Source organism: Salvelinus namaycush, chromosome 19 (assembly GCF_016432855.1).
Source record: "Salvelinus namaycush isolate Seneca chromosome 19, SaNama_1.0, whole genome shotgun sequence".
Classification (NCBI taxonomy): domain Eukaryota; kingdom Metazoa; phylum Chordata; class Actinopteri; order Salmoniformes; family Salmonidae; genus Salvelinus; species Salvelinus namaycush.
The window spans coordinates 41,321,778-41,341,864 of record NC_052325.1 but is presented as its reverse complement, the minus strand read 5'-3'; the positions used below and the strand labels follow the sequence as shown (position 1 = coordinate 41,341,864).

At 40.5% G+C, this 20,087-nt stretch overlaps 2 protein-coding genes across 5 annotated transcripts in view; one reads left to right on the top strand and one right to left on the bottom strand.

Annotated features, from left to right (window-relative positions):
• Positions 1–7,503, bottom strand: part of pms1 (PMS1 homolog 1, mismatch repair system component) — a 58,611-nt gene extending 51,108 nt beyond the window's left edge. The window contains exons 1-5 of one of the 2 annotated variants that reach the window (XM_039015015.1): positions 7,401–7,503; positions 6,473–6,627; positions 2,568–2,750; positions 2,370–2,472; positions 2,084–2,247 (exon numbers count right to left, since the gene is read on the bottom strand). In XM_039015015.1, coding sequence (XP_038870943.1) covers positions 2,084–2,247; positions 2,370–2,472; positions 2,568–2,750; positions 6,473–6,604 — 582 coding nt within the window. In that variant the 5' untranslated portion in view covers positions 6,605–6,627; positions 7,401–7,503. Of the gene's footprint in view, positions 1–2,083; positions 2,248–2,369; positions 2,473–2,567; positions 2,751–2,887; positions 3,313–6,472; positions 6,628–7,400 lie in introns of those variants that run through there. The other variant, XM_039015016.1, reaches the window with a different exon arrangement.
• Positions 7,504–12,540: 5,037 nt separating this feature from the next.
• Positions 12,541–19,778, top strand: ormdl1 (ORMDL sphingolipid biosynthesis regulator 1). 3 transcript variants are annotated; one of them, XM_039015013.1, is made up of 4 exons: positions 12,541–12,623; positions 17,372–17,552; positions 18,359–18,541; positions 18,814–19,778. In XM_039015013.1, exons 2-4 carry the CDS (start codon positions 17,379–17,381, stop codon positions 18,952–18,954), a joined length of 498 nt encoding a protein of 165 aa, XP_038870941.1. In that variant the 5' UTR covers positions 12,541–12,623; positions 17,372–17,378; the 3' UTR covers positions 18,955–19,778. The 3 variants fall into 3 exon arrangements, with proteins under 3 accessions (XP_038870941.1, XP_038870942.1, XP_038870939.1); XM_039015014.1 differs by having other exon boundaries at positions 12,547–12,631; positions 18,359–18,510; XM_039015011.1 differs by having other exon boundaries at positions 12,547–12,631.
• Positions 19,779–20,087: the final 309 nt, after the last annotated feature.

Genomic DNA, 20,087 nt, shown 5'->3' with positions numbered 1-20,087 from the left:
GAGTATATAGGCCATGGAAGAACTGGGCCATTTTCAGCTTCCAGGAATTGTGTACAGATCCTTGTGACAGATCCTTGTGCCATGCATTATCATGCTGAAACAGGAGGTGGTGGCGACGGATGAATGGCACAACAGTGGGCCTCAGGATCTCGTCACGGTATCTCTGCGCATTTAAATTGCCATCAATAAAATGCAATTGTTTTTGTTGTCCGTAGCTTATGCCTGCCCATACCATAGTCCCACCGCCACCATGGGGCACTGTTCACAATGTTGACATCAGCAAACCGCTTGCCCACGACACCATACACACGGTCTGCAGTCTGCCCGGTACAGTTGAAACCGGGATTCAGTCAGGTCAAGACCCTGGTGAGGACAATGAGCACACAGATGAGCTTCCCGGAGACGGTTTCTGCAAAAAATATTCTGCTGTGCAAACCCAGTTTCATCAGCTGTCCGGGTGACTGGTCTCAGACGGTCCCGCAGGTGAAGAAGCCGGATGTGGAGGTCCTGGTTACACGTGGTCTGCGGTTGGGAGGCCGGTTAGACGTACAGTCAAATTCTCTAAAATGACGTTGGAGGCGGCAATCAGGCCACAATCAACAGCCTGATCAACTCTATGCAAAGGAGATGTGACCAATGCATCGCGACACACCAGATGCAAACTGTTTTTCTGATCTACACCCCTACCTTTTAAGGCATCTGTGACCAACACATGCATATCTATCTTCCCAGTCATGTGAAATCCATAGATTATGGTCTAATGACCTTATTTCAATTGACTGATTCCTTATATGAACTGTAACTTAGTAAAATCTTTGAAATTGTTGAATGCTGCGTTTATATTTTCATTCAGTGTCAGTTACATTTCTGTTTTCCATTTTCAATAAATTTGCACAAATGTCAAGAAACATGTTTTTACTTTGTCATTATGGGGTATTGTATGTAGATGGGTGAGAAAAAACAAAATGTAATCCATTTTGAATTCTGGCTGTAACAACAAAATATGGAATAAGTCAAGCGGTATGAATAGTTTCTTAAGACACTGTACCTGCGTATGACACTGATCTACAAGTCAGACGTGCGCACAGTGCAAGAGACTCACTGGCGTGAGCAGCTGTGAGGTAGCTAGGCCTACCCTATCCCTGTTCTAATATTCGTAGGCTACACCTGTGCTGCACCTTCAGCATTCAGATGTAAAATGGCTTTCGCAATATTAAAATCATAGGCTTTAATGCGGGACAACCAATGTAATTTGCTGGGTCATTGTTACCAAATGCACTGTAGAAAATTGTGTTTTTACCGGCAGAGCTGTGTGGGCTACCGGGGTGGACACAACTCACATCTTGCTGATTGAACATGTTATTGCTAATTGGGGTTTTTCGGCCATTACATGAACAGGGTAAAACTGTTGTTTCATAACAAGGACAGCAATAATTTTAGTGAGCTGCACTGGTCTGAACGGGAGAAGAGAGCAGCTCTCCTCCATGAAGTTCCAAACGGTCAAAAACATTTGCTTTTGTGACAGGGGTGAAATCCAAAGCTGTGTTATATTAATTGGCTATGTATGTCATTGCTCATTTCTAAAGATAAATATTGACATATTACTAGCTCAAAACAATTGTATCTTATGAATGACAAGTTAATCACTGGGTGATGAGAATTTCAGATCAATTGCCCCCCCCCCCACCCTCATCTGATTGTGGTAGATGCTCAGTCTGCCCTATGGCTCAGCTCACACACTACATCATACAAACACACACACAGCTCAGAAGTCAGCTGAGACAGATCCAATAATTTCAAACTAAAAGTATCGTTCCTGTATAGTATCGGAGCCCATGTAACTAGATGTGTATCGAATTGTGTTTGTAAGGAGAGAAACACATCCCTGAAATAAGATGATCTACCATTTTAAGTCCCATCAAGACACCACTAACGTATCAAATCATACACAGCATTAACAACACTCTAAACAGTGATTACTGGAGTTGGTATGCAGGGATTGGTTTCATGGAATATACAGACAGATGAGGACACCTTGTGGTAAGAAGTATAAGATTCATAAATAATGAGAAAGAAGTTGTACCTTATTGTGAGTGAGGGTGAGTCTCAGCTCTGGTTTTAAAATGGCGTAGGCCATGAGCAGGTCCTGCACCTTCTTCAACTCCTCCTTGCACTTCTTCGTGTTGGCATAGTACTGCCTCCTCACTGGGAGATTTTTAAAAAGCTTCAGCGCACAGACTGTGGTACCTGAAAAGACATCAAAGCTCATGTCTACCCATAACATTTTTCTCTGTCACGCACACATAATAAATATTGTTGGAAACAGACGGACTGGATCGTCTGTTTCAGTAAAAAGGAAAAAGCCAAACCTTGCCCTAGGTGAGAGGGCTTCTGGGAAACAACACTTCCCGTGAGGTCAAGCGTGTATTGGGTCCCGAAGTCGTCCTCTGACGTCTTTGTCGTGACAGCTACCTGGTGGGAGTCAACGGGACAAATCTATCACAGCTAACTTAGTTCCGCTTTGGACTTTTTGGAGCAGAATTGTCTAAAAGACAGATGTATCTGACCTCTGCCACAGCGCAGATGGAGCCCAGGGCCTCTCCTCTGAAGCCATATGTCGCCAGGTGCTCCAGGTCATCGTGGCTGCAGATCTTAGAGGTGTAGTGTTGCACAGCCATCACAGCAGTATCAGCAGCTTTGATGCCAGAGCCATTGTCTCTGATTTCTATTCGATCAAAACCATAATTCTCCTAAGACATGACATAAACAAAAGAACAGAGAATGCGGTTCATACGAAATTGAAGTCAGTTCAGTGTAGTCCCTTCAAAAGTGTCTCAAAAGCAGATTTAGTTTTGTGTCCTATTAACAGCTAAGTTCTTACAAGTACCTTTTGTGGGTTGATATGATAATATTTTAGTGTCCACTGCAGCTTAGTTTCCAATTGAAGAGGAGGAAGTACAAGAAAATGATCAATTGTGCTTCAATAAAACAATAGCTTCCTTCCATACAGGCAGGTGTATGTGCTAGATGCTTGGAGGCTTTTGATATTGATGATGTGGTGTTCACAGTTCCGGGAAAATGTTTTCCTCTCCATAAGTGGATTTGCTTTCCTCTTGGCAATATAGGAGAAGAGTTAGAAATATTAGTCCAATCAAAAAGCTTCACTATGTCCTCAGAGGCTGGCTGTGCTGCTTGAAAGTATTACTGCTGACAGCTCATTAAGAAATGGCTTTGAAGTGGGCAAAGACTGCATTGATGAGAGTGAACTCAAGTATTCCGCCATGCCAAGAAAAACAAGCTCACACTGAGAGCAGGTGAGCTGAGCCCACTCGAAATGGGAAAATATCTTAGGAATTCAGATGACATGACCAGGAGTACACTACAACCATTTCAGACAGTAATTGGGAGTTGGAGACAGTGTGTATTGCTAGCTACATTAATTTTATCATGACAGGTTAAACATCATACCTTAAAAAAAGGGCAATTCTGCCACTTTTCAACCTCATATTCATTATCTCCAACACAAAACCATTGTCTACATACAGTGCCTTCGGAAAGTACTCATACCCCTTGACTTTTTCCACATTGTTACATTATAGCCTTATTCTAAAATGGATCAAATATTTTATTTTCCTCAGCAATCTACCTCAATACCCCATAATGACAAAGTGAAAACAGGTTTAGACATTTTTGCAAATGTATTAAAAATAAAAAACAGAAATACATTATTTACATAAGTATTCAGACCCTTTGCAATGAGACTCAAAATTAAGCTCAGGTGCACCCTGTTTCCAATGATCATCCTTGAGCTGTTTCTACAAAGTGATTGTCCACCTGTTGTAAATTCAATTGACTGGACATGATTTGGAAAGGCACACACGTCTAAATAAAGTCTCACAGTTGACAGTAAATGTCAGTGCAAAAACCTAGCCATAAGGTCAAAGGAACTGTCCACAGAGCTCCGAGACAGGATTGTGTCGAGGCACAGATCTTGGGGAGGGTACCAAAAAAAATTCTGCAGCATTGAAGGTCCCCAAAAACCCAATAGCCTCCATCACTCCTAAATGGAAGAAGTTTGGAGCCACCAAGACTCTTCCTAGAGCTGGCCGCCAGGCCAAACTGAGCAATAGGGGGAAAAGGGCCTTGGCAGGGAGGTGACCAAGAACTAGATGGTCACTCTGACAGAGCTATAGAGTTCCTCTGTGGAGATGAGAAAACTTTACAGAAGGATAACCATCTCTGCAGCACTCCACCAATCATGCCTTTATGGTAGAGGGCCAGACAGAAGCCACTCCTCAGTAAAAGGCACATGAGAGCCCGCTTGAAGTTTGCCAAAAGGCACCTAAAGACTCTCAGACATGAGAAACAAGATTCGCTGGTCTGTTGAAACCAAGATTGAACTCTTTGGCCTGAATGCCAAGCGTCATGTCTGGAGGAAACCTGGCCCCATCCCCACAGTGAAGCATGGTGGTGGCAGCATCATGCATTGGGGATGTTTTTCAGCGACAGGGACTGGGAGACTACAGGATGAGGCAAAGATGAACAGAGCAAAGTACAGAGAGATCCTTGATGAAAACCTGCTCCGGGGCGCCGTTGTTTCTCTTTGCTTATTTGAGCTGCTCTTGCCACAATATGGACTTTGTCTTTTACCAAATAGGGCTATCTTCTGTATACCACCCCTACCTTCCACAACACAACTGATTGGGTCAAATGCATTAAGGAAAGAAATTCCACAAATTAACTTTTAACAAGGCACACCTGTTAATTGAAATGCATTCCAGGTGACTACCTCATGAAGCTGGTTGAGAGAATGCCAAGACTGTGTAAAGCTGTCATCAAGGCAAAGGGTGGCTACTGTGAAGAACCTGAAATATATTTTGATTTGTTTAACACTTTTTTGCTTACTAAATGATTCCATATGTGTTATTTCATAGTTTTGATGTCTTCACTAAACTCTACTATGTAGAAAATAGTACAAATAAAGAAAACCCCTTGAATGAGTAGTGTCCAAACTTTGACTGGTACTGTAGCTGTGCAGCAACGATCCCCATCCAGCTTTACAGAGCTTGTGCCAAGCTTGTAGTGTCACACCCAAGAAGATTGGAGGCTGCAGCGAGCCTAAGGTGCTTCAAGAAAGTACTTAGTAAAGGGTCTGAATACTTATGTAAATGTTATATTTCCGTTTTTCATTTTGTAAAAATTTGCACAAATTTCCCAAAAATGTTTTTTGCTTTGTCATTACGAGGTATTGTGTGTAGATTGATGGGAAAAAAACATTTAATACATTTTAAAATAAGGATGTAACTTAACAAAATGTGGAAAAAGTCAAAGGGGTCTGAATACTTTCCGATTGCACTGTATGTGAAAACGTTTCTATGATCTGTGGTTAAAAAGACAAGGTACAAAAAAAATGCAGGGTAGGAGTAACCCTTAACGCTCGTTCTCGTATACGGTTTGAAAATGGCAGATTTGGGCAATTATAAGCCTCCTAAATTGGAACGTAGTGGCTGTACAGTAACATGCTATACATGACGTCAGAGCTCTGGCTCTGCGCTTCACAGTGCTGTATGGTTGACTGACAGCCGTTCTGAATTTGAACACTGCGAGCAACAAGAAGTTACCCCCATCCCTCCTAGCAATTTTTGCACATTTTTTTGTTGTCTGCAAGAATGAAATGCTGTAAATTAAGATGACTGTGTATTTTGACAGATGAGACGTTGAGTATTATAATAAATACTGCTTTGATGTCATAAAAGTAAGCCATGAGTCCAAATGTGCACTTCATATTTCCAAATCATCAAACTCATGTCATATACAGTGTCAACTTTTATGAAGACTATGTTTGATGTACAGTTACAAGATGACATGGTGTCATACCCTGGGTTGTTCTGAACAGAATTACCCGTTTTTTTTTTTTTTTAATTACCACGGCAAACCTACCTGAATGAACTCATAACTCCTTTCTATGCGCACCAAAATGACGATCTATTTTCTGAATTGCATTGTGAAAGCCTAACACTGTAAGATCGTATTTTATAACTTAGCTAGTCAAGTTGGCAATAGAACAAGCTTTCAAATCATGATAGATTGCAATTTATAATATAATGGACTGTTTTTGGATCGCGTAAACATTAATTTTGTGATGGCAGGGATGCAGGGTTGTGTTCCAAACTAAAAGTTCCTTCTAGTCATAAAAGTTCATTAAAACTGCTTAGGAACTGTGCACACTGCGGACCACTAGGCTACCTGCCACCCCATGTAGAAAAACATCATTTTCACATATGAAGACACTTATTGTGCTGGAGATAATGAAAATTAGGTTGAAAAGTGGTGCAATTGCCCTTTAAGTATGCCTAATTCTCACCAGGGAAAACAAGTCAAATATGTGCTTTACAATGTGACAATTTCATCATGCCATTAGGGATTTTCATGTGCTTCCCTGGCCACAGTAATGGTTAAAATAATATTTTACCAGTTTAATGTCGATACTCAAGGCACCAGCATCCAAGGAATTCTCCAGCAGCTCCTTCACCACGTTTACCACAGAGGTGATGACCTGACAGCTGGACAGAAGCCTCACGGTGTCTGCAGGCAGCTGTTTCATGATTTGTTACTGTTTATGGACACCTGCAATATGGAGCAAAAAAACTGATATCACATTGTAGCACAGATAGAACAATGAGAGATATTTCACTGGAATATAAAATATGAAGCATCCGCTTGGCGTTTCCACTCACTACCAAATATGGCGGGCAGTGGGAGAAGATGAAACGAGATTGATTTTGGCCTACAACCTGCAAATGTTCTCATCGATGAACGTCTTTAAAAATCACATTGTTTAGGAGTGTAAAGTCGAATTGACTTATTGTACACGCACATTTCACGAGTAGGCGTTCCCGAACGGAAATATGCAGTGTATGCAAGAACGGGCCAATAGGATCTCGCTTGGCTCTGCCCACCTCCTTGCTTGTTCTGCCACTATGACTCATCTATTCCAATTGGAAACGACAGGCTGTGGTCTATCTTGGTTTAGTTATAACAATCTTTGATTGTAGTCCAATGAGACGTCACTCACAACACAATTGCTAGCTAACTGGTTGGCTGATTAGGGTTAAATTAGCTAGCAAGGGTGTATTCATTCCGCAGATTCTGTTGCTAAAAGTTTGTTAAACGGAACGGAGGGGGACTTAAATTAATTTGTTCAATATAAATTATCGTTTTAGTTGCAGCTAATTATTATACCCATGGTTGGCTGAGTGAATAACATTAGCTAGTTAACTAACCTTACCTGACAGCCATGAACTCTCGAAACGATGAATACATTTACAATACATTTTAACACAATAGTGACTAACTGGTGGACTGTGTAGTTATTTATTTGAAAGACAGCTGTCTCCTACCTCCGCGTCCGGTCTGGTTCAATAACAATAACGCAAATACACGTGCTAAAAAATTAGACACTGTGAAGTCGTTCAGTGTGTAAAGCAGGCAAGAACAATTAAGTATTTCCAGGTCACGAATTTTTTGAATCATTCAGAATAAGAGTCCCGTCCAGTATACTTAGTAAATAATAGTTAGGACGAACATTATGGAAAATGTGCACAATTATTGATATATTGTATACTACACTGAACAAAAATACGTAAAGTGTTGGTTTCATGAGCTGAATTAAAAAATCCCAGAAATGTACGCACAAAAAGTGTATTTCTCTCAAATTCGGTGGACAAATATGGTTACATCCCTGTTAATGAGAATTTCTCCTTTGCAAAGATAATCCATCCACTTGACAGGTGTGGCATATGAAGAAGCTAATTGAACAGCATGATCATTATACAGGTGCACCTTGAGCTGGGGACAATAAAAGACCACTTTAAAATGTGCAGTTTTATCACAGCACAATGCCACTGATGTCTCGAGTTGAGGGAGCATGCAATTGGCAAACTGACTGCCGGAATATCCACCAGAGCTGTTGCCGGATAATTGAATGCTACCTCCAACTTCATTTTAGAGAATTTGGCAGTATGTCCAATCAGCCTCACAACCCCGCCGACCACCTGTAACCACGCCAGCCCAGGACATCCACATCTGGCTTCTTCACCTGTGGGATCATCTGAGAGAGGGTGGGATGGTGCTGAGGAGAATTTCTGTCTGTAATAAAGCCCTTTTTGGGGGGGGAAACTAATTCTAATTGGCTGGGCCTGGCTCCACAGCGGGTGGGCCTGGCTGCCAAGTGGGTGGGCCTATGCCCTCCAAGGCCCACTCATGGCTGCACCCCTGCCCAGTCATGTGAAATCCATAGATTAGGGCCTAATGAATTGTATTTCAATTGACTGATTTCCTTATATGAACTGTAACTCAGTAAATCATTGAAATAGTTGCATGTTGCGTTTATATTTTTTTCAGTATAGTTATCATACAAAGAATGATACAAATTATTTCTATAAGATATTATGTGATTGATTAGTTGTTTTTTTTCAAGCCTAAATCGTCAACAATGTTTTTTGTGTGTGTACCCCTATAATTTATTGCACCATGTACACAATTTCTGTACATTTTGTCACAGTAAAAGGGTGTCCATTCTAGTCAGGACTACTTCTAGTTTCCAAATCCACAGAGTTTCACCCAGAGGAGCGTGCTGCTCATTTTGCGGTCCTTAAATGAACTCAAAAGTCCTCTCAATGTCAACTGCGTTTATTTTCAGCAAACTTAACATGTGCAAATATTTGTAAGAACATAAGATTCAGCAACTGAGACATAAACTGAACAAGTTCCACAGTCATGTGACTAACAGAAATTGAATAATGTGTCCCTGAACAAATGGGGGGGTCAAAATCAAAAGTAACAATCAGTATCTGGTGTGGCCATCAGCTGCATTAAGTACTGCAGTACATCTCCTCCTCATGAACTGCACCAGATTTGCCAGTTCTTGCTGTGAGATGTTACCCCACTCTTCCACCAAGGCACCTGCAAGTTCCCGGACATTTCTGGGGGGAATGGCCCTAGCCCTCACCCTCCGATCCAACAGGTCCCAGACGTGCTCAATGGGATTGAGATCCGGGCTCTTCGCTGGCCATGGCAGAACACTGACATTCCTGTCTTGCAGGAAATCATGCACAGAACGAGTATTATGGCTGGTGGCATTGTCATGCTGGAGGGTCATGTCAGGATGGGCCTGCAGGAAGGGTACCACATGAGGGAGGAGGATGTCTTCCTTGTAACGCACAGCGTTGAGACAGTGTTTAAACATTGGAGTAAAACAAGCTTTTATTTTGGGTTCTGATGGGGTACGACAGTTGAACTAAACACATGCCGTATGTATAAGTTAATCGTCAAGAATCAAAATGGGCGTTTGCACACACAATTAAGTCAAATGGATGTTGCAATGGATGATTACTTTTAAAGCTGTTAACAATAAAATCAATGCTATAATATTATTTGTGCTATAAAGGCAATTCACTTTTCCCTTTTTTTCATATTGTTAAACAAAATTCTAAGTTTGCTAACATTTCCACATAAAATGTAATGAAATTCGACCATTTTTATAAATTTTTTACGATCTTCATTGCGGGACTTTTATTTTGAAGGAAAATCGCGGAGGTCACGGCCTTATTCTTGCTGGTGGAAGAGGTCAAATTAGCGCCTTCACACCTTTGGCATGTGATTGGCTGTTTGGAAAGTTCGTTGCATCCCCACTGTGAAGGAAGCAAGGATACCTAAGTACATCCGGGTCATGGATTTTTGAACTCCTTCAGAGTAAGAGTTATGACCTGTATACTTTGTAAATTAATAAAATGACAAATGTGCACAATTACTGATATATTTTATAGCTATCATACAAAGAATAATTGAAAGTATTTCCATAAGATATGATGTGATTCATTTGTATATTTTTTCAAGCCTAAATGGTCACAATGTTTTTTTTTGTGTGTGTGTGTATTTTCTATAATTTATTGCACCTACATTGTGTCACAGTAAAAGGGGGTTCCATTCTACTCAGTGCACTTGTAGTTTCCAAATCCACAGAGTTTACACCCCTAGGAGCGTTGCTGCTGATTTTGCCAATCAGTTTAAATGCAGTACTTTTTTTCATATTGAACATACATATTTCACCATACACAATTACATCATTGCCTGTGGGGGGGTCCATTCTATTCAGGAGCACTTCTATATATGTCATTTATACCATACATAGATTCTGTAGAACCTACTAAGTACTCCCAACCCCACTTTTACTTCGGCACATATAATAGTAGTTTATTTTTTCACCCAATGTGTAATTTATAGGCCTGTAGGGGCCGATTCCGACTAAGGAAATGTAAGCCTTTTCTATGCACGCCTTTCCTCAGCACTTCTCAGTAGTTAGTATTCAGACACCTTATGCAGGTGCTTAACGGGCTTTGCAGGCGTGGTTCCCTTCCGTGCTGAAGACATTTCATTCATCACTGAAAACCCCCCACTTGCTGTCCAACAGATTTTCTTGTGGCATTTTCATTCAATAGGGTTTTCAGTACATTTATCTTAAGCCATCCCTATAAATATGGTGTACCTTTAATTTGAAGTTTGTCAACAGACACTAGAATACATTGAGAGAACAGTGTCAGAATATAGGGATCAATGAAAGAAAGCCATCTAAATATATGCATTTTGTCTCCGCCTCAGTACCAACTGGTAGATTTTAAAATACTCTGATTTTGTAGATTATTTAGGCAAATTTAAGGGTTAGGAAATATTTGGAGAGCCTTTATACACTATAATATATTGAGGAATAAAAAATACAGTGGTTTGAATTCATCCAGACTTTTGTCATATTCAAGTTCAATCCATGGAACATTGGAAGGTGGATAAAAGTGCACAATAGGGGTTGAACAATAGTCCTATAAATCGAACCTATCTGTCACTAATCATAGAACTGTATGACAACGGTGTAGTTGTGAACCATGCACCAGGTTTCATAATGATTCCATAATGATTCAAATTGGCTGCATGTCCCAAATTATTGCACACTGTTAGCATAATATGATCCACTAACGCTAGCGACCCGCAGGTTAAACAAAGACAGGTAAATGGAATAGAATAGAATGATGCAAAAAGATAAGCTACAAATTGAAGAAAACAAACACTAAAGTGACAGTTATAAATGTATGTGGGTATTACTGACGGTGGCTTCCGAAAGTGGCTAACATTTAACATGATACAATTTGTCACATAAAATAGAGAAAAGCCTGGGAATAGGCTATAATTAAAACATTCTAATGTGCATACATCCTCTCATCAGGTTCAGCCCAACAGAAGCCTATAGCTTGGGTGTCCAAATTTTATCCAGGCAAATTATGAGGGCACACAATTAAAATTCTGAATAACGGCACAGCTATTTACAGCCTATTTCACTGTGGAAAAGGGGCTGCAATGTTGATATTATTTAAAATTTGCTTCCATATGGCTGGTTTCCCATTCGTCTTCAGAAATTATAAGGAATAATTGCTATGTTTATTTACAACCCCCTTTACCTTACTAACTTACCTAGCTCTTATCAATAGCTCTTAAGGTGCATGGAGAATGCTGTTATTTATATCAGAAAAAAAAAGTAGATACCTTTTCCCACTTGGAACCGGACGGTTCCCTCTACCTTATTCATGGTTTCCTTGCGTGTAAAGGTGGTGGAATTATGAGGGCATTAAGTCAAGGTCAGAATACGACTTATCTGAAGACACATCCACCACACCTTAAATTCTTAGATCTCCACCACGAATGAATAGCGGGTGAATAACTCATACTTAAATTCAAGGGCAGAATACTCAGAGAGAAAAGTGCATAAAAGGGAATAACGTTCCATTTACGTGCGCTTAACTCGGGTCGGAATCAGGGCCATAGAGAAAAGTGCATAAAAAGTTAATTATGTTCCATTTATGCACTGCTTAACAAGGGTCGGAATCGGCCCCATAGTGTTTCGCTTGGGACCAATGGAGTGAGTGGAATAGAAAGTGCTGCTAGGTATTTAGACCTCAGTCCCCCAAGTAATAACACCATATATATATTCTACAGACCCTACTGTGTAATCCCAACCCCACCTTTACTTCGGCACATAGAATAGTTTTTTTTCTCTATAAGCCAATATGTAATTTATAGGCCCAAAGTGTATTGCATTGGGACCAATGGAGTGAGTGGAGTAGAAAGTGCTGCTGGGTATTTAGACCTCAGTCCCCATGAAAGAACTGCATATATAGATACTACAGACCCAACTAAGTATTCCCAACACCACTTTTACCTCAGCACATAGAATCGTTTTTTCTCTACAGCCCAATGTTTTGAACATACCAATCTGAACATTGTATTTTTCGATAGTGGTCTTATTTTTTATTTTATTTAGGAGCATATTTGTATAATTGTTTCCATAAAGTCCTTCTTGCATTTGCTTATACGAACAATAAAAAATTGACATTGATTAAAATGTAATATCTTTTAATGAGTTATCCACATTGCAATGTTTTGAAAGGCTGGCTTTTATTTTTTTTAGGATTCCTAATTTCAACTCAAAAGTGACGTCATCGTTTGTGCCGCTAGTGAAGGGGAGCTTGGCCTTCTGTCGTTCTTACTGCCACGTTTAAAAACCGATTCATAACAAGGTACTCCAGTAAGTACATGGCCATATCTATGTTGACTGTTTGTTAAAATATTTGATAACACTATTGATATGCAAATATTGTGACTTATGTATTCCTATTTTCACGAAAAATAGCTAGCTAGCAAGTTAGCAATTCAACTGGTGTTGTTTCAAGCATACAATACTTCACTTGACTTGTTGAAAGTAGCTGGAGCTTGGCTGTTGGCTAACGTAAGCTAGCTACTTAGTTTTCAGCTGAATCATTAGGCACTTAAGAAAATGTGAAAGTAATGGTAGTTACCTAGCGCGGCTTCGCTAGCTAAGCTAACTAGAAATTGGCCATTGATCGCGACTCTCAGTTCCATTGCATTAAACATAAGTCATTGAATGAAGGCATCTTCTGTACGGGGGCGTTTTGTTAAGAGCCCCGACGCTCGGTCTGAACAGTAACACGCATTGCTTGCGCTACGGTTTTGGAAGCATACGGATCTTATCTTTCATATCAGTGAGAACCTTTTGTTTTTTTGAAAAGTATTTAAGTTGATACACACCTTTTTTATATGGTTAGTGTTCCCACATGGCCATATTTCCATGTTACAGCGCTTGTTTAGGCACCACTTGTGCTAATTCGCTATCTAATGTTAGCATGATCGGATGGAGGCACCCATAGCTGTATGGATCTGTGCAAAACTGCCACAATATCTTTTATTTGAAGGATTTTGTTTATCGCCGATGAAATATGAGGGACATATACTTATAATACATAAGACTTAATATGTTTATGTAAAATGTAAAAATAAAAGAGTGCGTACAAAGCGATAAAAAAAAAACACCCCTTAGTACAGCAGATCACAATACATCTAATCCTAGCCTATTGCACCAAACTACAACGGGAAGATGTGGTTAAGAAAGTGGTCAGAAAATGGGAGAATGATGCCAGTGAGACCTTAGATGGCTGCTTTGACTGTGCAGACTGGAGTGTGTTCAGAGGGAGCAAGTCTTGAGGCCAGAAATTCTGTGAGGATATTATTGTTGCTTCCAAAACTTAAAAGTTATTTTCTAACAACAAACCCATGATCATAAAGGATCTAAAAATGACTCTAAATGAAAAGAAAATAGCATTTACCACTGGCAACAAGATTGAAGGTAAACTAATTCAATCCAAATTAAATAAACAGATGAATCGGGCCAAGAGAGATGGTGGAAGGCTCTTTCAGGAAGGTAAAGCCAGAGGTGCTTGGAGGGGTGTGAACACTGGCAGGCCTTAACAACACCCAACTGTCCCTTGCTCCAAAATAAAAAGATTGTGTTGACTTTGCAGAGAATCTCAAGATTTTTTGTAGATTTGACCAATATGACTTTGCAATGGAAAAGAAGGAGCTGATCTCTTGACCTATCTAACATGTCACACACTGTAACAAATGTTGAGCTTCAACCAAAAGATGAAGACGCCATATTTATTTAAAATATAAATACATATTTAAAAGGACAAAGTACCTTGGCCAGACAACATTACTGGTTGCCTACTAAAGCTTTGCCATAAGCAACTGTCAGGTGTTTTCTGTGAGATTTTTAACCGCACTCTGGCAGAACACTCAATATGGAAATCATCCACCATATACCCAGTACCTAACAAGAGCAACCCCTACTGCAACAATGACTACCGCCCTGTAACTTTAACATATTTGGTGATGAAGAGCTTTGAACGGCTGATTCTCCCTCAGCTACAAAAGGAGGTATGCTCTTATACAAACCCACTCAAGTTTGCTTACAAGCGTCACAGGGGTGTTGATGATGCAGTTCTGTCCCTACTGCACTGTGCCTACACCCACCTGGAGAAACCCAAGACATGCGTCAGGATGGTATTTGTGGATTTCTCGAGTGGCTTTTAATATAGTCCTCACTTAATGGGTTAAAAGCTCCAGAACATGAATGTCAATCGACATCTGGTTCTCTGGGTCCTCTCCTTTCTGACAAATAGAGAACAGCTGGTCAGATTCAATTGTCTCATTGCAGCTTGTCCAGAACCATCTTTACAGGATCACCACAAGGCTCCGTCATCTCACCTGTTTTAGGAGCTCAGACCCAGAGATGATGTTCATCAAGTATTCAGATGACACAGTAATTATGGACACAGCAGGCAACTCAGAGGGGCACCTCCAGGCTGAAATGGACAGGTTTTTACTGTGGTGTATACAGAACTACCTGGACCTCAATGCAACCAAAACCAAAGACCTGGTCATTGACTACAGAAGAGACCAACCTACCATCCCCACCACTGGAGATTAACAGACAGATCATTCAGCGAGTGGAGGACTACAAATTCCTAGGAACCATCATTGGCAACAAGTTAGCTCTCCTTCAAAAGAAACATTGAACACATTCACTCAATGTCAACAATGCCTGTTATTTCTATGGAAATGGAGGAAGTTTAATGTACAATCAATCCTCCAAGCATTTTATGCAGTGCATTTGGGAAGTATTCAGACCCCTTGACTTTTTCCACATTTTGTTACATTATAGCCTTATTCTAAAATGGATTACATAACCCCCCCCCCCCCTCAAATCTACACACAATACCCCATAATGACAAAGCAAAAACAGGTTTTTAGACATTTTTGCAAATCTATTAAGAATAAACAGATACCTTATTTACATAAGTATTCAAACCCTTTGCTATGAGACTTGAAATTGAGCTCAGGTGCATCCTGTTTCCATTGATCATCCTTGAGCTGTTTCTACAACTTGATTGGAGTCCACCTGTGGTAAATACAATTGATTGGACATGATTTGGAAAGGCACACACCTGTCTATATAAAGTCCCACAGTTGACAGTGCATGTCAGAGCAACAACCAAGCCATGAGGTCAAAGGAATTATCCGCAGAGCTCCGAGACAGGATTGTGTCGAGGCACAGATTTGGGGAAGGGTACCAGAAAAATGGATTGATGGTCCCCAAGAACACAGTGGCCTCCATTCTTAACTGGAAGAAGTTTGGGACCACCAAGACTCTTCCTAGAGCTGGCCGCCCGGCCAAACTGAGCAATCGGGAGTGAAGGGCTTTGGTCCCGGGAAGTGACCAAGAACCCCATGGTCACTCTGACAGAGCTCCAGAGTTCCTCTGTGGGGATGGGATAACCTTCCAGAAGGACAACCATCTCTGCAGCACTCCACCAATCAGGCCTTTACGGTAGAGTGCCAGACGGAAGCCACTCCTCGGTAAAATACACGACAGCCCGCTTGGAGTTTGCCAAAAGGCACCTAAAGACTCTGACTATGAGAAACAAGATTCTCTGGTCTGGTGAAACGAAGATTGAACTCTTTGGCATGAGTGCCAAGTGTCACGTCTGGAGGAAACCTGGCACCATCCTTACGGTGAAGCGTGGTGGCAGCATCATGCTGTGGGGATGTTTTTCAGCGACAGGGACTGGGAGACTAGTCAGGATCGAGGGAAAGATGAACGGAGCAATGTACAGAGATCCTTGATGAAAACCTGCTCCAGAGCGCTAAGGACTTCCGACTGGGGGCGAAGGTTCATCTTCCAACAGGACGACCCTAAGCACACAGCCAAGACAACGCTGGAGTGGCTTCGGAACAAATCTCTGAATGTTCTTGAGTGGCCCAGCCAGACTTGAACCTGATCAAACATCTCTGGAGAGACCTAAAAATAGCTGTGCATCAATGCTCCCCTTCCAACCTAACAGAGCTTGAGAGGATCTGCAGAGAATGGGAGAAACTCCTCAAATACAGGTGTGCCAAGCTTGTAGCGTCATACCCAAGAAGAATCAAGGCTGTAATCGCTGCCTAAGGTGCTTCAACATAGTACTGAGTAAATGGTCTGAATACTTATGTAAATGTGATTTCATTTTTATTTATTTTTTACATTTGCAAAAATGTCAAAAAAATCAAGGCTGTAATCGATTTGTCATTATGAGGTATTGTGTGTAGATTGAGGGGAAAAAATACAATTTAATCAATTTTAGAACAAGGCTGTAATGTAACAAAACTTAAAAGAAGTAAAGGGTTCTGAATAATTTCTGAATGCACTGTATGTGCTTTATAGAGTCCATCTTAGCTTATAATATTACGGGTTTTAGGGAACATTTTAGGGAATATTGTCATCAGAGCAAGCAAGTGTCTGCCATAGCATTGTTGCTGCACTTTTCAAATGAAAAGCCTCAGTGCAGCTGCTTTTGAATGCATGACCCTCATGGGACATTTGCAAGTGAATAGGTTGGTGGTTCCCCTTTTGATGCTTGAAAGCGAAAATGCTACACTTTCTCCAAATGGCTTCGATACCAGCTAACCCTATTCCAAGCATACTGGTATATAAACAAGGATAGCTACTTGCCCACAGTTACGTTTTTCGACATCACCATTATCAAGAGCTTGAAATCTTGAGAAATTATGACTCAACTTCAAACTTTCAATCTCAAGCCAACCAATGGTCTGAAAAGCAACTATCAGACAATTAAAGTCCAAATAGGTTACATATGTCATGTTGTGGAAAGCGTAATGTAATGATTTGTCTGAACAACAGCAAGAGGTATTGTTGTGCAAGAAAGGTGAAAGTGTACTACATAGCCTAAGCAGATCATGTTCATTTTATTTGCGTAATCTCTCTTGTACCTGCAGGCTATGAACTTTGTGTATTGCAGTAGTAATTGGCTCCCTGTTGGGATCATTTATGAGTGACACATTTTTGTGATGTTTTCAAAGGAATAAATTGTATTCATCAGTAACACAATCCTCATACTCCTCTCGTTCACAGAAACAAAATGAATGTTGGCGTAGCGCACAGTGAGGTGAACCCCAACACTCGGGTCATGAACAGTCGAGGGATCTGGCTCACCTATGCCCTTGGTGTTGGAATGCTTCACATTGTGCTCTTGAGCATACCCTTCTTCAGTGTACCTGTGGTGTGGACTCTCACAAATGTTATACACAATTTTGTAAGTCATTTTTCTTCTCATGCTTTAATAACCTATTACCAGTTTGTTGTTCTTACTTTCAGCCATTTCATGGTAACCCCCCCACCCTTCAAAGTTGGTGCCTAGACAATTGTTGCTTCCTCAATGCACTGGCCTCTCATTGTTCCTTGCGCATTCTGTTGAATAAAGAAACAAGGTCAGTGACATGACAACTCACTAAGTTTACTGTTGTCCCCATATTGGAAAAGTCTTCTGTATCATAGCCATAAGGAAGGCCATTAAAAGGCAACCACAATATCCTGCTATTTTAGTTCAACAGCTTATTGTTTACTGTATCTTTTGCTTGCCATTAACTGCTAGTTCAGCTGGTATATGAAGACTTTTCACAGACCCTGTTATTTCATCGAATGTAGCATTCTCATTCAAATGACCTGATGTTCTCAGTGCCAAGTGTTGTGAAGGAACTTAGGAAGTGATTAACCAGAACATACTCACTCCAATGTCCCACTTATGACCTAGTAGTTAATAAAGTATCAGTTGAGGTAATTGTGAGAGGCTTTGGTCAGCTTTGCACCAGTAAGCAGATTTCACACGCACTCCGCTTCTTATCATAAATACAGTTCCGATTCTATCCCAGCTCCTTCCAAGGAAGGATGAATTAAAATAAATATTTAATTTAAATGAACCAAAAGGACACGTAGTTGTGCTGCAACATCTACCCTCAGTCTCAGGCACCATTTGCTACTTTATGATTAGTTTGTCTTGTCTTAGTGGACTGTCTCTCGCCATCAAGATTTGGACTCATTCACTATGTGTCTGTCTTGCAGGGGATGTATGTCTTCATGCATGCAGTGAAAGGCACTCCGTTTGAGACCCCAGACCAAGGCAAAGCCCGGCTCCTGACACATTGGGAACAGTTGGACTATGGCGTGCAGTTCACATCATCCAGAAAATTCTTCACCATCTCCCCAATCATTTTGTACGTCGCCTCCCGTCATTTAGAACAAGAGGTTACATTTTTGTCCATTGTCTTTAGATACCCATTTAGCATCCAATGCAGAAATAATTGCAAACTGTATGGGACGGTTTCCCGGACACAGTTCAATCCTAGTCCTGGACTAAAAAACACTTCAATCCTCCATTGAGAATGCGTTTTAGTCCAGGATAGGCTTAATCTGTGTCTGGGGAAACCGGCCCTATAAATTCCAACTGTTGACCATGTTGCAGAGCTTTTTTTAACTGACATATTTGCTAACTTGTCTTATTTTGTTTCTCCCCCTAGATATTTTCTTGCAAGTTTCTACACGAAGTACGACACAACACACTTTGTCATAAACACTGCTTCCCTTTTGAGTGTGCTGATCCCCAAATTGCCACAACTACACGGAGTCCGCATCTTTGGCATCAACAAGTATTAAGCTGAGTGTTGAGGGTCAGTGGTTGGATAAACTCTCAAAGGAGCTATTGGCTCATAGCAAGATGAATAGTTAACCCTATTTACTCTGTACCACTGGAGTTTGTACTGAGCAGTTTTGTACAGTATGTGTAATTGTCACTCATTGTTTAGATACGCCAGGTTAAACTATAGTGGGAGACATAGAGAGCGCCGATAATTCCATGTGCATTACTAACTTATATTTAATTATTTTTTTTATCTACATAGACCTGGGCTGGCCCATGTTTAAAAAGTGGAGCTTTTTTTGTTCTGTTTTTGTTTGCCCCCACTTCACACAGTGACACAGATTGCGTTCCTCCTTGTTACAATAAATGTTTCTCATCGTAACCGAAAGCCTTGGAAATATCAGATACATTTTTAAAGATCATTTCTCCATAAAAGTAGGGGCCTATGGTTCAATGTTGGACACTTATTTTTAGATGGGTTATCATTGCTGAAAAGAACTGAACAATATGAAATACACATTTTGCATGATTTCCTTGGTATATGAATCATTTCTCATTGTTACTCAGTTCTATAGGGCAGTTATTTTTTTCAGTGTATATAGTTGTATGTATAGGTTCATGTCTTTCTTGATGATTTTTCATAAGATGTTTTGTCAGATGAAAATGTTTACTGAGACGGGTCTATGGCTTGCCTATGTACCTATATTCATGTAGCTGTACTTGTTTAGGAGATCTCCTGGACGGTATTACCAAGGCAGCTAGTCCTGTTTTGTTTGGTCATGGCTTATCCACGATATTCTTGGAGCTTTGTCAGCCCCTGTATCTAACATCATTAAAACATTTGTGCCCTTAAAAGCAGTGTGTATGTCTTAACTGGCAAAATTTCTTGAGGGAAATGGATGGAAACCATATTTTGACATGCACTGACTACAGTGGGAGATAAGCATAAAAACAAGCTGTGAATGCTTTTTAAGTGATGTCACAGTGGCAAAAGCTTTGTTACAATTTAAAATGAAATGCAATAAAGTAAAACAATTGATGTAATCCAAAATGTCGTTACACCTTGATCTCATTCATAAACCGTGTGTGCATAGTAATCTGACATGTGAGACTATACAATTATAAAGGTAGAGCATTCCTGTAACAATATGTGAA

Bases quoted from the DNA above. Each gene is read 5' to 3' on its own strand.
- ormdl1 (XM_039015013.1), top strand. From the start codon at position 17,379: ATGAATGTTGGCGTAGCGCACAGTGAGGTGAACCCCAACACTCGGGTC. The intron at 17,553-18,358 runs GTAAGTCATTTT...TCTGTCTTGCAG, and splicing joins CAAATGTTATACACAATTTT to GGGATGTATGTCTTCATGCA. The intron at 18,542-18,813 runs GTTACATTTTTG...TTCTCCCCCTAG, and splicing joins CCCGTCATTTAGAACAAGAG to ATATTTTCTTGCAAGTTTCT.